At 34.8% G+C, this 16,319-nt stretch overlaps 1 protein-coding gene and 1 long non-coding RNA gene across 10 annotated transcripts in view; one reads left to right on the top strand and one right to left on the bottom strand.

Annotated features, from left to right (window-relative positions):
* The window catches only part of PHC3 (polyhomeotic homolog 3), a 79,949-nt gene that overhangs the window by 18,873 nt on the left and 44,757 nt on the right, over positions 1-16,319 (bottom strand). For all 9 annotated transcript variants that reach the window (XR_009697098.1, XM_061168305.1, XM_061168301.1 and 6 more), the window contains 3 exons: positions 13,943-14,096; positions 8,820-9,070; positions 5,362-5,521 (listed from right to left, as the gene is read on the bottom strand). Coding sequence is in view for 8 of the 9 variants with exons in the window: in XM_061168305.1 (XP_061024288.1) it covers positions 5,362-5,521; positions 8,820-9,070; positions 13,943-14,096 (565 nt within the window). In the remaining variant the exon portion in view is untranslated. The remainder of the gene's footprint in view (positions 1-5,361; positions 5,522-8,819; positions 9,071-13,942; positions 14,097-16,319) is intronic.
* LOC133074235 (uncharacterized) lies at positions 9,100-13,699 on the top strand. Its single transcript, XR_009697101.1, has 2 exons — positions 9,100-12,064; positions 12,572-13,699. It is a non-coding gene; the product is annotated as an uncharacterized LOC133074235 (long non-coding RNA).

The following is a 16,319-nucleotide window of genomic DNA, read 5'->3' on the forward strand; positions in this document are numbered from 1 at the left end:
TCCAACCTACCTAAAATGTGCAAATAAAGTCACTACCTTCCAAAAAGTATTATGTAGTATATGAATTTTGATACATTGTGCTATGTATAATATACATAGCAAAGAACACAATTCTAACTGGAGAAAATGAGGACTCCAAAGAGAAGACTTTGATTTCAGAGGAGCATTTAAAATAGTTAACACTCTCTAAGATCTGCAGTGTACAACAGAATATATAAAGATGTATTTATCTAATTATAAAAGTCCCTTTTAGTTATATTAAAATAATTTACATTTATTTTCAAAATCATCAATAGTTTTGTAATTTCTAACCTCTGCTCTTTTTTGTCAGGGTCCTCTCTGTTAATTAGAATGTCCTTACTCTACCTCTGTATCCATAACTTTCTTCGAGTCATACCACAGGACCTAAAGAAACTTCCCACCTACATCCTCAAGTATCCAGCAGCAGTCACCTATAAGCAAGCAACTTAATCTTTAGAACCCAACAGTTTTCTCATCTGTAAAATGGGGCTTATGATACCTTCCCAAAGAAATGCAGTGAAGATTACATGAATGCCTAACAGGAAGCAGACTTAAAAGAGTGACAGTTCCATTTCCTATCTTCCACGTAAGAATTAGGAGTACCAAGACCTATAACAAGTAACTTAAAACACTTCAATGAAAACTGTTTAATTCTTAAATCACCATATTTTACCATTTACATGCATCATAATTCCTATGCTGAGTCATATAAAATATACCAAAAAAAGGAACTCTAACTAAAGCTTTTAGCTATGAGTTCTTTATGTGCTTTTCTATGTTATCCACTTAACCGAGACTTATTAAGATGAAGAAAGGGACTTTGAAATGTAGACATGAACAACATGCACTCATACATTCAAGGATCATTTTATCCCAGTGTTACTGGAGAAGCAAATGGCAAAGTGCTAAATTAAGTGAAGGCAGCAAAAACACACTGTGAAATATTTGAAGTGTCAAAGGACATCCAAAGACATTGTCATGACCAGTCAAGTCATAAACTAGCAAATGATCATCTCAAAGAAATTCTCAGGACTATCTTCATAAGCAAACTCATCTATTTAGTGGCAATGAGGAAGAAAGAGTCTCAAACCAAGTAAGGTAAAAGCTGTTTCTTCCAATGACCCAGAGATGGCTCTCACACAGCTCTGCCCACAACACATTCCTGGCACCTAGTGTCCTAACTTCCAGGAGAATTGTTTCTAGTTTGTCATGCTTATAATCAGATATGACCTTGAAAAGCCTGTACTGGATATAGAACCTCTCATTTGACCACCAATCCAGCCCCAAAGAGCCCATTCTTTGGGCTGTTTCATTTTGACTCTACTGAAAGCTTTATTTCAAAACTTTGAATTAATTAACATAAAAATATGCAACACTTGATAATAGGTTAGACAACCTTATGAAGGAGAAGGAAATGTTTCTGCTGACGAGAGAGGCGAGATCCCAAACAGGTATGGTCTAAGGGTTAACAATCTGACAAAAATTTCACATCAGTTTTATTTCTCATGAAGAAGAGAGGAACATTAACAGATTCAAAGAAGTCCAGTTCTAATTTTGGTCAGAATTTCAACAAATCTTGTGATGTTACAAGGCTACTTTTTCACACTTGTAAATAAAAAATTACAGAGCCAAATAAGTTTTTAAAAAACTACTGCTTGAGATAATAAAGATGGGGTTCTATACAGAGACAGCTGGCAGTTCCCTACTATCAGTTCTCCACTTTTCTCCCCCAGTAACAAAAGCCTAACTTTTAGCTAGGAATATAGCCACTGAGAATAAAAAGCACAACTGCTGCCCTATGTGTGGCCAATTTCTGACCAAATTCCGGGTGATGCCCTTCTTACTGATTGGAATGTGACCATGAAGATTAGCTATCTTGGAAAGCTATCATGTCAGCTATGAGACACTGACAGCTTATGTGCCCAACATAATGGAGCCCTGCGCTGCTTACCTTTAGACTATGTCAGAGAAAATGAAACTTCTTTCTTACTTAACCAGATATTAGTCTGGGTGTCTAATGGAGTGGCCAAACATATATCCTAACTAACAGAGATCCCTAATTTTTTGTGTGCAAAGAGGAATTACTTTTCAATTTTCCTGAAGACTTGAGATCACGTGATGATCAGCAGTAAGAAGGCAACGAGATAGAAACCATCATATGCATGATGATTTACCAGGGAAGAAGTAAGACACTTTGATAAATCACATTTTAGATGGAGATTCTGGTCCAAACAGAGATACAGTTAATCCTTTAAAAAAAGAATAATCATTACATTAAGTTTTTCATACTGAAACTGCATATACTTGTAAAGCCAAAGCCACTAAATAAATGACCTCATCATTTCACTCTCTAGTATTTCCCATAAACACTGAAATAAGTATACAGTAACAGAAATACTTGATAAAATTACCATGGGAAATTACAAAGTATTTTAAAAATTGATATATTTTCAGTAAACATATCTCCACTATGAAATATTCATCTTTTTTAGCCACAGTTAACATATAACATTGTGTAAACTTAAGGTGTACAAGATGTTAATTTGATACATTTATACAAGTGACTGCCTCAGTAGAAATTCTGAACATTTCTATCACATTACATTTTTATCTTTTCATTTTAGTCATTGGGATAATTGTTAGCTTAAGTTAGGCTGATGATTATAGTACAATATTGTCAATATTCATTATACTGTGCATTAGATTTCTATGGCTTATTTATTATTCATTGCAAAGATTAATCTTTAAATGTTCCTTTTCCTTACTCTGGTATCCTGTTCGTTAAAAACTACTCTTTGCCTTGTCTTCCATCAATTCTTTCCTTCCTCTTCCCACCGTGACTACAAGTATCAATCACATGCCAAACCTCTACTATTCATCCACACATGACCAGCAGTTTCAAAAACATTTTTTCATGTCATCTGGCTAAAAATTTTCAGTAACCATCCTCTTGACAGCAAAATAACTCCTCCTTCCATGATCGGATCTCAAGGTCTGCTAGAATCTGACTCTGCCTTATTGCCCACCGTCTTCTCTAACCCAACTGCCTACTCTTCACTGCCCCCTCCTGAAGTTACTGAGCACTTGCACATCTTCTGTGCATTTATTCATGGTATGCTAACCTGACAGGTTCTTTCTGTTATCTATGCTTTATCATCCAAGACCCAAGTCAAACCCCCTCTTCACTGAAAACTCACCCGTCTGGCAATAATATCACCCAGCTTTAAAGTGCCATGTTCTTACTGTCTATATAATTCACTTAATACCTAGCATATGCTGCTTCTTAGTTATCTTTCTGTTATAGAGATTGCTACTTATTAGATCAAAAGCTCCCTGACATTCTAGCACAGTCCACCATGTTTTATATATATTATATTGTAAACCATGAGCATCACAAAGTGTGCTGTGAAGTTTCCTAGGCAGTTTTCCATTTTTCTCCAATATGCGCACACAAGAGGGCACGTTATGTAGCTTATTAGCCTACAAAACTTTTGTTTATACACTTATATAGGCAAGGAAAAAAAATCCCTGTACATTTGTCTTTACTACTCATCTCAAATGAAAAATTCTCAGATAAATAGTATGCATAACTATAATAAAAGCAAGTACTTAGGAATTAATTGCAATTAAATTCCTAACAACAAAAGGCTTCCCCAGTGGCTCAGTTGGTAAAATACCCTGCCTGCAACGCAGGAGACCCAGTTTCAATCCCTAGGTGTAGAAGATCCCCTGCAGAACGGAATGGTAACCCACTCCAACATTCTTGCCTGGAGAATCCCATGGGCAGAGGAGTCTGGACAGATAGTCCGTGGGGTCGCAGAGTCAGACACAACTGAGTGATTAACTCTTTACTTACTCCTAAACCACCACCAGGCACTTTTTGAATCCTGATTTGAACAAAATAACTATAAAAGGACATTTATACAATTTAAGTAATTATACAATTGAGGAAATCTGAATATAAACCAGGTACTAGATGACAAAGAATTATTATTAATATTGTTTTGGGTGACACAGCATTAAAATGTACATTTTACAGATGCACACTGAAGTATGTACTAGTAAAATACAACAAGAACTATGATTTGTTTTTAAACAGAGGAAGAAGGGAAGAAAAGGGAAAGAGAAAAAGCAATAGAGAAAAAGAGAAGGAGGAATGTAGGAGGAAAAAAACAAAGGGATGCATGAAGCTAACTTCGCAAAATAATGTTTAAAACTGGGTAATAATACTGAGTCTGTGTGAGCAGACTTCTTCATTATACAGTTCTAATTTTAAGTTATGTTAGAAATTTTTCATGTTTAGCTCTTTTAAATTAAAAAAAAAAATCAAACTGAGCTCAACCTAAGTTAGCAGTAAAAAATTTTATACTACTATCAGTTCTTTGCTATTCAGATAACAAGTAAAACAGTGATAAATACACTGCAACAGTCCATATGTTACCAATAATGACAGAGATGCCTTCCTCTTAATTAGGAAAACTGTGAGCCAAGTCAATATCTATTCTGCTTACCAGCATGCTATTTTACTTAACTTAGCAAAGTACAGGCACACAGTATATATTCAGTAAACATTTACAAAGTGAATAAATTTAGATGAAATACACTAATATATTGAGGATAATTACTTAGACACAGATGTTAATTAATTCACAATTGTACAGCCCCAACCATACTACACGCTATTTAATTGAACAGCATCTACTGCAGAGCCATGATGAGAATCAATAAAAAACATCGTTTTTCCATTTGTGTTTGTTTTCCTGAGGTCACTTTGCATACCACTTTAACTTTAATGAAATATTCACTGGTAGAACAAGGCCTATTTAAAAAAAAGATTGTTTGACACTGAGAAGATTTAGTGATATTTTCCTCCTCGAGCAAATTTAATCATCTTCTGATTGAAGACTTAACACAACTGTTAATACCCACCTGATAGCAAACATAAGAATACATAAAATCGAAAACCAAACAACCAGGAAGCTCTAAATTTTTAAACGAGCTCAGTAAAATAATCATTTACTAAAGTCTGTTTAAAGAAGAAAATTCGTTGTTTTGATCCTAAAATTTTGAACTGCTTTCATATATAATGGAAATTTTTCCACTCACATTCCTTCAAAGGTCAAACTGGTATTATAAAAATTAACACCAATCTTGTTATTTTAATTACATGGCCATTCAGAGTCTGGTTGGAGTTCCCATTATTTTAGTCAAATAATGCATTATATGAGAATAAAAGTAAATACTTCCAAGGGAAAAATCTTGTGTATAATAAAAATCCATGTTCTGATTCAAGCAGTAAATGCCAAAGTTAAAGAGTATCTTAAAGAAAAATCCACAAACCTTCAGCAATCATGTCTTCCATCTCTGTGTCAGATGAATTATCTGCATGCTTTGCATTATTCTGCAGCTCTGGCTGAACACACACAGAATTTATCACCTGATTATCCAAAACGGGCCTTCTTTTCACAGGCTGTTCAATCAGCAAAGATGAACGACTCACCTTTAAAAGACAGAACAAAAAATAAATAAATAAATAAAAGACAGAAGAAAATGAAATCTTTTTAAAGACCTTCAGAAATAACTTAGTTTAAAAGTCTCTTGAAATCAATAGGATCTGTGATAATTTACCTGTACAACTGATCAGACCCATTCATTTATTTCTTGAGAAAAGGTTATGTTCAGGTTGCCTGAACACTTTACATTACAGCTCATGAGCAATATGACCAAAGTCTCAGTTAAATGGAACCAAGGGTCTTTGTTTAGGTGGGTAGGCTAAAAAAAATCTTTTAAAAAATCAGTAATAAATTGTGATCATAAGAACCTTTACCTTTTTCTTTTTCTGCAATAACCTTTAAGACTGATTTTTCATGCACAAACTTTTTATTTATAAGATTCTTTCCTCAGGACAGATCATTACTGTATTTTAAAGATAAGGGAACTAATATTCAAAGTGTGCAGGTGATTTCTTTGTAACAGCAGAAACAGGACTAGAACTCAAGTCTCCTGATTCCTAGTTAAGTAACCTATTTTAATCACAAATAAAAATGGAAAATTCCTCAAACATTAACATCAAAATCAACAAAAATATAGTCACTTATGTTCAGTACACCAATTTAAGTCATGAAAACTACTTACTTTAGAAATGCTTTCAGCAAAAATAATCTACACAAAAAGTATTTACTCATTTACTAGTGAACCCTCAGCTAATCTTAAAAAACAGAACCTTTGATTCTATTTGAGAATGCTGGTCAAGTCTCCAACATTTTCCATACACAGTGAACAAACACTTATTGGAACTTTTTACATGTAACCCTGGAGAATAATCACCCATAAACTGTTCTTTTTGGCCTCGCTTGCAGGGATCGAACCCAGCCCCTGCAGTGAAAGCACCAAGTCCTAGCCAGTGGATCACCAGGGAATTCTCAACCCATAACCTTTTAAATTGTGTTTATTTCAGTTTATATATGTAATAATGTCTCAAATAAAATTAGTGGAAATTATTGCTGAAAAAACCAGTATTGAGTGCTTATGATATACACTTAGGGTATACGAATAAATTTAAATAGTCTTCCAGAAAATGATTTGCCAATATATATCAAGAGTCTTATGAATACATATGTAATGTGAGCTAACACCTATACTCCTGGGAATTTATGCTAAAGAAATAATATTTAAAATGTGGATAATTTACATACAAGGATATTCCTTTGAACAGCAAAAAAAAAAAAAAAAATGGAAACCTAAATGTCCAACAGTATAGATGTCCCTCAGTATCTGCAGGGGACTGATTCCAGGACTCCACAGGGTACAAAAAAACGCAGATGCTCAAGTCCCTTATGTAAAAATGGAGCGTTATTTGCATATAACCTATGCGCATTCTGCCATATGGTTTAAATCAGCATACTGATTAGAATACTGGAATGGGTTGCTATTTCCTTCTCCAAGGGGTCTTCCCAACCCAGGGATTGAACCCAAGTCCCCTGCATTGCAGGCAAATTCTTTACTGTATGAGTCACCAAGGAAGCCCTTTAAATCACCTCTAGATTACTGATAATACCAAAAACGATGTAAATATGAAGTAAATAGCTGCCTGTGCATGATCAATTCAAATTTTACTGTTTGGAATTTTCTAGATTTCTTTTTTTTTTAGATTTTTGATCTACAGTTGGGTTAACTCCCCAGTGTGAAACCTGTGGATATTGGGGGGGGGGGTGGGGGGGGCAAACTGTAATTGAAGGATTATATAAATTACGCCAGTCCAGAAAGTGAAATACTAGATAACCTTTCAAAATGTTTCCAAAGTACTACTAATCAAATGAGAAAATAAATGTTCAAGATATACTAAGCAAAAGAAGCTGATCTGTAAAGAATTCCCTGGGGGTACAGTGGTTCGGATCCTGCACTTTCAACGCCAAGGACTCAAGTTCAATCTCTGGTTGGGGAACTAAGATCTCACAAGAGGTAAGAAGAAAGGTGTGGTCAAAAAAAATTTTTTTTTAATAATAAAAAAAGGGAATCTGAACTGTATATACAATTATAGTCCTGATCATATGAAAATATATATATTAAAATACATTTTGTGGTGTTACTATTTGCTCTGTACATTTTCCAAATTTTCAGTGAAAAAATAATACACATTACTACATAGAACCGTTACACACATTTAGTCTTCACAATAACCCTAAGAGCAAAATATCGTCTCCATTTGCTGGATGAGCAAATGAATTTCAAAAAGGTTGAGAGACCTAACAAAGGTTACACATTCGGTATATGGCTGAGCCAGGACCCAATCTCTGAGATTAGGGAGAAAAGACTGTTTCTCCACTCACTAAATCAGAGGTTCTTAGATCCAAGTTTAATATACGCACAGTAAACTGAAAACATAGGCAACTGGCTACAGTCAGCTATCACTGTGCAATCATAATGCCCTACCTATGAATCTGAAAAATCAGATGCTTCAAAGGCCTTCAAAATACATAATTTTGTATTCTCGTGTCTTTGTTTGGGGCTTTGATTTTGGCCACTTGTCTTGGTATATTTCCTAAGGAAAAATGTTCATTTCGAGACATAACATGTAATGTAGCTAACGTAGCTGTAATGTATAGCTAGTCTCAAATCAAATTACTTTTAGTGATAGGATACAGCATCTCAATTCTGATGTGTACATTTTGAAGCATTTTTAAAATCTGATTGAAACCTGAGATTTAAAAAATAATGAGAAAATCTGTTTTTAAAAACCATCAACTGGATAATTTCAGATATAAAGATCATTGGGAAGTTACTATTTTCTGTATCCAAGTTAAAGTTCACAAGTATCACATTATACAAGAAACACCTTTTAAAAGAAAATAATACACTTCTGATGTCATTTCGATCCCCTTAAAGGGGAAAAATAGAAAGTTCCCTTCAGAGTGAACATCTAATTGCCTTCTCTAAAAATTATAAAACTAATATCCTTATACCCTGAAACTGTTTGCTTCCATCTTATACATCTAAATAGCTAGCATAAAATTCTAGAACTATTGATAAAAATGGAAATATATACAGGAAAGACAGAAAGAAATTCTCTAATTTTTTTTTTTTTGACCCCATGGACTGTGGTCCTCCAGGCTCCTATGTCCATGGGATTTCCCAGGCAAGAATACTGGAGTGGACTGCCATTTCCCTCTCCAGGGAAATTAGTAACTTTTGAAGTAAGTTTTTTATTAGAGAAGATACATTAAGAGACCAGCAGATCATACATTTTAAAATTATGCTACGTGAATAATTTTGAAAATGCAAATTTGCTTGCTACTTACAGGAAATGGCTCCAATCCCTCCTGAATCACAAAACCTTCAATAACATGGGTCAAGATCTGTGGCTTAACAATAGCCTGTGGAGGTTTGTTTTCAACACTAGGTACGCTACTGGGCATAGATGTACTATTACTTCTTGTGGTAGCAGCTGGAAGTAAGAGCGGAGGTGGAGGAACAGAAACATGCGAAGGATCTGAAGGAGACTTAATTACTGAAGCGCTGACTGATGCCACTGCAGGTAATTCCACTTGTTCTGGAGAAAAAAAAAAAGTCACTTTTTAAATCTGTACCATTCTGCCCAGGCAAATATGAAAGAAAACTGGAGAACATTAATAACAGTAACAGTTAATGTCTTATGTTTTAAAAAAAATTCTGAGACCCTTATATTTATTATCTCATCTCTCCACAATTCATGCTAAGTCACTTCAATAGTATCCGACTCTTTGAGACCCTATGGACTGTAGCCCACCAGGATTCTCTGTCCATGGGATTCTCCAGCTAAGAATACCAGAGTGGGTTGCCATTTCCTCCTCCAGGGGGTCTTCCCAAGCCAGGGATCGAACCTGCACCTCTTGCATCTCCTGCACTGGCACGTGGGTTCCTTACCAGTAGCACTACCTGGGAATCTCCATGATAAGATGAGATATGAGATATGTACTAATGTCCCCATATACAGTGGAAGGCAGCTACTTGCTCAAAGTTAGCATTCCAACTTTGGTTAAAAAGAACTGTCCCATAAGACATGAACATGTTTTAGAATGTCAACTTAAGAACAATTATTTTTAATTTTTTTTTAATTTTAAGCTACAGTTATTAAATTTCCTATGTTTCTATTCATATATTCCAAACGGTACTAGGGAGGGCAGAATATGCTTAAGAAAAAAAGGATCATGAAACCAACAGAATAAATAGAAGTTATAATGAATTATACAGGGCATTACCTTTATTTCAAGTAATCCACAACCATGCACAAATGTTCTTTGCTGTTGCTATTTTTAACAAATCTTCAATGACACTGTACATGTCAGTTTGTAGGAACACTGTAGTACCAGGCAATTGCAAAATGTTGGGCTAGTTCATTGTGATTTTTCCCAGGCAAGCTCTGGGGACCACAATAAGACAGATCCACAGCCTATGACAGAGACTTTACCTACCCATTTGTTAGCACTGAACCTTTACTAAGCTGTACCAAAGTGGAGAGATGGAACCAAATGATAGCTAGGAATACCAGTGAGTACAAGATGGCTGAGAGAGGTAACAACAACCAAAAACGGGGCATACGGTAAAGATAATACCACTACTTACTGAGCACTTATGTGCCAGCACTTATATGTATAAATGTCTTACACGTTGTAACACATTTAATCCTAACTAGCCTATGGGTGCTGCTGCTGCTGCTGCTAAGTCGCTTCAGTCATGTCCGTTTCTGTGCGACCACAGAGATGGCAGCCCACCAGGCTCCTCTGTCCCTGGGATTCTCCAGGCAAGAATACTGGAGTGGGTTGCCATTTCCTTCTCCAAGCCTATGGGTAAGTACTGTTATCATCTCCATTTTATAGATGTGGAGAAAAAAAAAGAGACAAAGATTAACTTGCCTAAAGACATACACTAGTGAGTAGTGGAGCTGGGTTACTAACAGAGACAATGCTTTTAACTCCTACGGTAACTCCTCTCCACCATCAGTATGAAAAGAATTGATACCACTATCAAAGATGCTCAAACATAGCCCAGTCAGGTAGAGAAGAAAGAAAAATCCCTATCAAATAAAAATTTCAGAGACCTCTTTGGTGGTCCAGTGGTTAAGAATCCACCTGCCATTGCTGGGGACACAGGTCTGATCCCTGGCCCCACACGCTGCAGGGCAACTAAGCCTGTACACCACAACTACTGAGCCTGAGCATCTTAGTCAATGCTCTGTGATGAGAAGGCCTTGTAACGCAACAGAGAGTAGCCCCCACTCGCCACAACTAGAGGAAGCCCACAGGCAGCAACCAAGAACCAGCACAGCCAAAGATAAACAGATAAAAATTTCCACTAGTAAGACAGTGCAGTGATAACTGGTACAAGGTCAGAAAAGGAAAAGCTAATGGTTCACATCTAGTAACTTTGATGTAATTAATATTACTATATAGCTTATTTATCACAGCAATATTATATCCATAAATTAACCTTGTTCCACCAAATAATCCACCAGGATAAACTGTACTAGAAAACCTATTTAAAGTGACACAATCCCTCATTAAAAACTAACAGTCAGCAGGAAATACTGATTTGCTTATTTCCAGGAACAAATACAGATACAAATTGTTTTCCAATTGTACACATGTATTACAAGACTGAGAAACCCCATAAAAATCCTATCCCACATGCCTAATTTTCACATATACTCCTAGAGAAAAAGGGATAAAAGATAATTCTGAACAGGAACTGAAAAGCAGTTTTTCTATTGGAAGGGAAATACAAATCTATGGAGAGCTGAAAAAATAAGAAAAATGTAATGTCCCCTTACCGATTTATAGATACCGCATTAAGTATAATGTTGTTTATTCAGAAAACACTGCTTGGTAGATATGTTCTAACTGATTTTTGGATCATATATACAAATAGACCTATGTTTTGTTGAAAACTTATGAGTTACTGACTTTATGAAGAATGTAATAGCTTTTACATGCCGGTTCATAATCAGCTGTTAAAATAAAAAACACAACACAGTGGAATAAACACAATTATTATCCTCTCTAGATTTAAGACAACTGTGAATCGAGAAACCCCAAGTTAACTGATAAAGACTTTGCCACAAGTTACTCTGCCTATTTGTAGTTTCATTTCCTAAGAGAAACCAATGAGTTTGTTCTACTTTATTTTATAGATGCTTTTCATTTTATTTTTATTTACTTATTTTTGGCTGCGCTGGGTCTTTGCTGCTTTGCATGGCCTTCTCTGGCTGTGCAAGTTTTCATTGCGATGGCGTCTCTTGTTGCAAAGCACATGCTCTAGGTGTGAGGACTTCATTAGTTGTGGCTCACAGTCTCTGGAGCCCAGCCTCAGCAGCTGTGGTGCCCAGGCTCAGTTGCTCCACAGTACATGGAATCTTCCTGGGTCAGGAATGAAACCCGTGTCTCTTACATTGGCAGGCGGATTCCTATCCACTGTGCCACCAGGGAAGTCCTTTGTGGATGCTTTAAGAATTCTTACAGAACTTATGAAGACTGAATCCTGGTGGAAACAAGTCACTCTATTTTTATAGGTTAGTTTATTCTATGATTTGATAAGCAACCTGTACTTGCTTTTCCCTCTCATATACTACAGAAAAGTAGTTAAGCATGAAGAAAATTAAAGGAAGATTCAAAAATTTATAGTTTACTCAGACAATTTAGCCAGAGGAATATGCCTGCCAGGGTCTCAGATTATATTTCTAAGGAAATAATGTGAAGATACTGTCGAGGTTCAATATTTCAAAAGTATTTAAATTTTCTTGAGTACCATTAGTAATGCTTATTAGGTAATTAAATCACAGCCACAATGCAGGGTTAGTATCCAATTAAATATATATTTCTGCCTTTAAATCAAAACTCCCAAGATATCTGCAGCAACATGAATCCCATTTCAGTGTACAAAAACTACAAAGATTTAATACTATAGGTAAGTTTTTAGATCTTTTGAGGTATTATTTTGAATAAGCAAAGGCAATGATACTGAATTTGTCTTAAATATTTTTCATAATTTTACTGACTAGATGTTTTCTCTTTTTCAGGAAAGAGAAAAGGTTGGAGTAAAATTGGTTTTCTAGCTCCTTGCAATGGAGATTCACACTGGCAGTAAGAAATAAAACCTAGAAAGAAGAGAAGGGTTAGAGAAGTGGCACGCTGAAGAAGGAGAGGCTAAGTCAGTGCCCCATTATAGTTTGTTTCCATGCCTGATAATATTGGTTCCTCTCAACTAAACATGATCCTGAAGGCAATGAGATATTCAATAGGACAGAATACTTACAACAAAGCCTGAATCAAGATTAGCATTATCTGGGAGAGGGGTCAGTAAACATTTTTATAAAAGACATATGGTCTCTGCAATGACCCCTCTTTGCTGTAGTAGTGTAAAGGCAGCCATAGGTAATATCTGAACAAACGAACGTGGCTATGTTGCACAGAACTTTGTTTATGGACAATGAAATTTGAATTTCATATAATCTTCACATGGCATGAATTACTCTTCCTCCCCAAACATCTAAAAATTTTAGACCTATCCTTGGCTCACTGGCCATACCAAAACATGTAGCAGAAAGATCTGAAGCATGAGCTATTATTTGCCACTCCCTGATCTAAATAAAATACTCAAAATTTAAAAAAACACACCAACACCTAATCCAGAACATATCTTTTTTAGGACTTAGATACTGGGCTATAGATCATAATGTTCCAGTGAAGTACCTAGGATTCACAGTCACTTTGATAATGTGCAGAGGAGAATAGAGAGGATTAACTTGAACTCATAAGTAGTTCTAAAGTAGTGAATAAGAATTTGAAGGTGTTAGCAATTTTTTAATCCATGTCTCTAGTAAGAATCAGTGTAGCTTAATTTAAGTACTGTCCAGGAAGCAATACCTTTAAGGGAATTTACTCAAACTGGATCACAAGCAATTATGAGGAATGTCAGACATGACTTCAAATGCTTTGTGATTTTTGGACAGTGTAATTGAAATTTTCTAATAGAACTTTGCCTTATTCTAATTTTTATGCTAGAAATAGCTTGACAAATAAATCTGAATAAGCATAAGAAACACATCTGTATGTAAATCCATGGCTGATTCATATCAATGTATGACAAAACCCACTGGAAAAAAAAAATAATAATAATAAAAATAAATAAATAAATAAAAAAGAAACACATCTGTATAAACTACTAAACTTCGAAGACTGAAATGTGTTTTTGATTTGGGCAGTTCCTCATCAATTGCTCTAATTGTTTATCATCAAAAAAAACTCTTGAATTCTAATCTATGTTTTGCTGCAATTTATTATATAACAAATTAGTTTAAGATCATCTCCGGTGGGAAAAAAAAATGAACTTTTTCCATTACTAACATTTGCCTAATAGAAAGTTCCCCCAAATTTAGGCACCTCCTCACCTAACAAGGGATGCTCAGAAGTCAAATCTTCTCCTCTCCCCACAGTTATAGCTGCTGGAGACAGTGTGGGTGGTGGTGGCGTTCTATCCATCCGGACACACTCTTCTGACTCTTCTGGCATTTCTTCTTCACAGACATCCTCTACTTGATAAACCTACAACGACAAACCACACTGCCTAAAAATGTTTGTAAGATTTTAAAACGTAAAAGACAAAATGACTATTTGATCGATTGCAAGAGAAGCTTTAAAATCATTCAAATGAAGTTTTTCATAATACCTGACGATATTTCACTGGAAGCAAGTTGTGATCAGTTCCTAAGTTATAAATCACTAAGGTTTTCCCAAAAGGTGATAGTTGAATCAGAATTACTTTTAATTTTGTTAATTTTTTAAAATGTTTTGATTTTATACACTCAAATAACTATTTGGGGAGTTTATTAAAGTTTCTATTAACTTTCAATTGTCATAAATCAAAACAGGTACTAATATTTTTCAAAGCATGTTACGTGAATTTCCAAAATGACACATACTATATAAAGAAATGTACTGCCTAAATGACTATATCCCAAGCTCTTCTTTACCGTATTTATGTAAATTAAAGAGTGAATTTTGAAAAGTAATGCCTGAGAACCTACAAAAAAAAGTACGTGATTACATTTTTAATCTTCTAATCAAGAATCTAATGAATTTTTATAAGCTAATTATCAAGTAAACAGAAAATATCTGTCCTTGGAATCACACACACACACACACAGAGCACCACCCCCCCAAACCCATCCTAAACCATTTGACGTATCACTTATAGTTCTTTAACACTGTTCCATACATACAGAAGCAAGTTTTTACATTTCTAACTGCCTTGTTATCCAATGGTAAAGATAACACTTGAGGAAAACAGTCTCAAAAGCACTCTGAGAAGGAACTTTATAACTAAAAAATATGTAACCTACTATTGATTTTTATTAAAATTAAGGCTGAATTTTCAAAAGTCCACTTGTACAGACTGACACAGGTATTTTAATTTGTCCTCATTTTTATTGAACCATTGTTTTTGAAAGGCAGGTTATTAAAAACAAAGCCACAAAGCAATTTACCCCCTTCTTTTATGTACAAAGCTTATTACTTACATTTATAAAAGTGAGTTTTTAAGATAACTTACCCGAAGTGATTAATATTTCTAATATCAAAATAAGAAAGTTTCAGTAACATTCACAAAAAAAAATTTAATGATATTGGTATCTAATATATTTTTAATCAAACCATTGAAAAAGTTTGATGATCTGAAATTTAAAATGATCAAGATTTCTGAAACCAGCATAAACCATGTGTGAGAAAAAGGACTATGAAGTTTTACCTACAAAGGCATATCTAACAACAGCAACAGAATTTAAAAACCAAAGCAAACAAAAAAACTAATTTTTCAACTCTACTAAGAAGAAAAAAAACTTCCCTTTTGTTTTAAAAATTTTAAATTCCTATTGTTACTGCTAATTTTATTAAAAAATAATATTCAGAGTTGTGATCTGAATCAGCTACTAAGTAGGCAACATTTTAAAAAAGTTATTTGCTCTCAACCCTGCATCTGAAAACCTGTTTCACCAAGAGAGAGTCCTTGCCTCGTGTTTGGATCCTCAGGAGTGAAAGCAGTCGTTGTTTATTGTACAGTGCAAGAATGATAGCTGCTATTATCTGTTCATGATAAACTTTCTTAAAATGATGATAATGTCCAATATAAGGAAAGTCATCCAAAAAAAAAATCCTGGGGGTTAAAGTAAAAACAAAAAATCTTCTAGTGAGGGGCATCTGCTGCAGTGGTCATTACCTTAATTTAGCAGTGGTGGGGATGTTGATGCATAGGTAATTACACAAGTTAACAGTTTTATCAGCTACACTAGTTCAGTTCTATCTGTGTAGCATTCCTTTATTAGATAATTACTCTTCTTACAAAGAACATCTTTTCCTTAAGTGCCGAAAACTTTACAATATTAAAGCTGTCACAAGGTTTTCAAACAGCTACTACAATAGCTTTTAAGGAATCAAAGATCATGGAGATCATGCATATAATTCTGATTTTTTAAAAAATAGGAAAAAAGTTTTAAAGGATTAAAAGAGGCAAATACAAATAGCATATTCTGAAATAATCCATCAAACAATCCTGTAAAATACTTTTCATTCTTTGCAAGTACACCTAACTATACATATTTTATTCTAAATCTCCCACGTGAAGGCAAAATAAAGAAAAAAAGTAGTAGTCAAAAACAGACCTGTCACAGACACCGGCACCATCAACATAAAAAACATAAGTACAACAACTAAAAGACTGAATAAAGCAAAGAAGTGAAGATTTTGCTCACAAGATCATTTGGAAACTGTACA

The sequence above is a fragment of the Dama dama genome, chromosome 19 (assembly GCF_033118175.1).
Source record: "Dama dama isolate Ldn47 chromosome 19, ASM3311817v1, whole genome shotgun sequence".
NCBI classification, from domain to species: domain Eukaryota; kingdom Metazoa; phylum Chordata; class Mammalia; order Artiodactyla; family Cervidae; genus Dama; species Dama dama.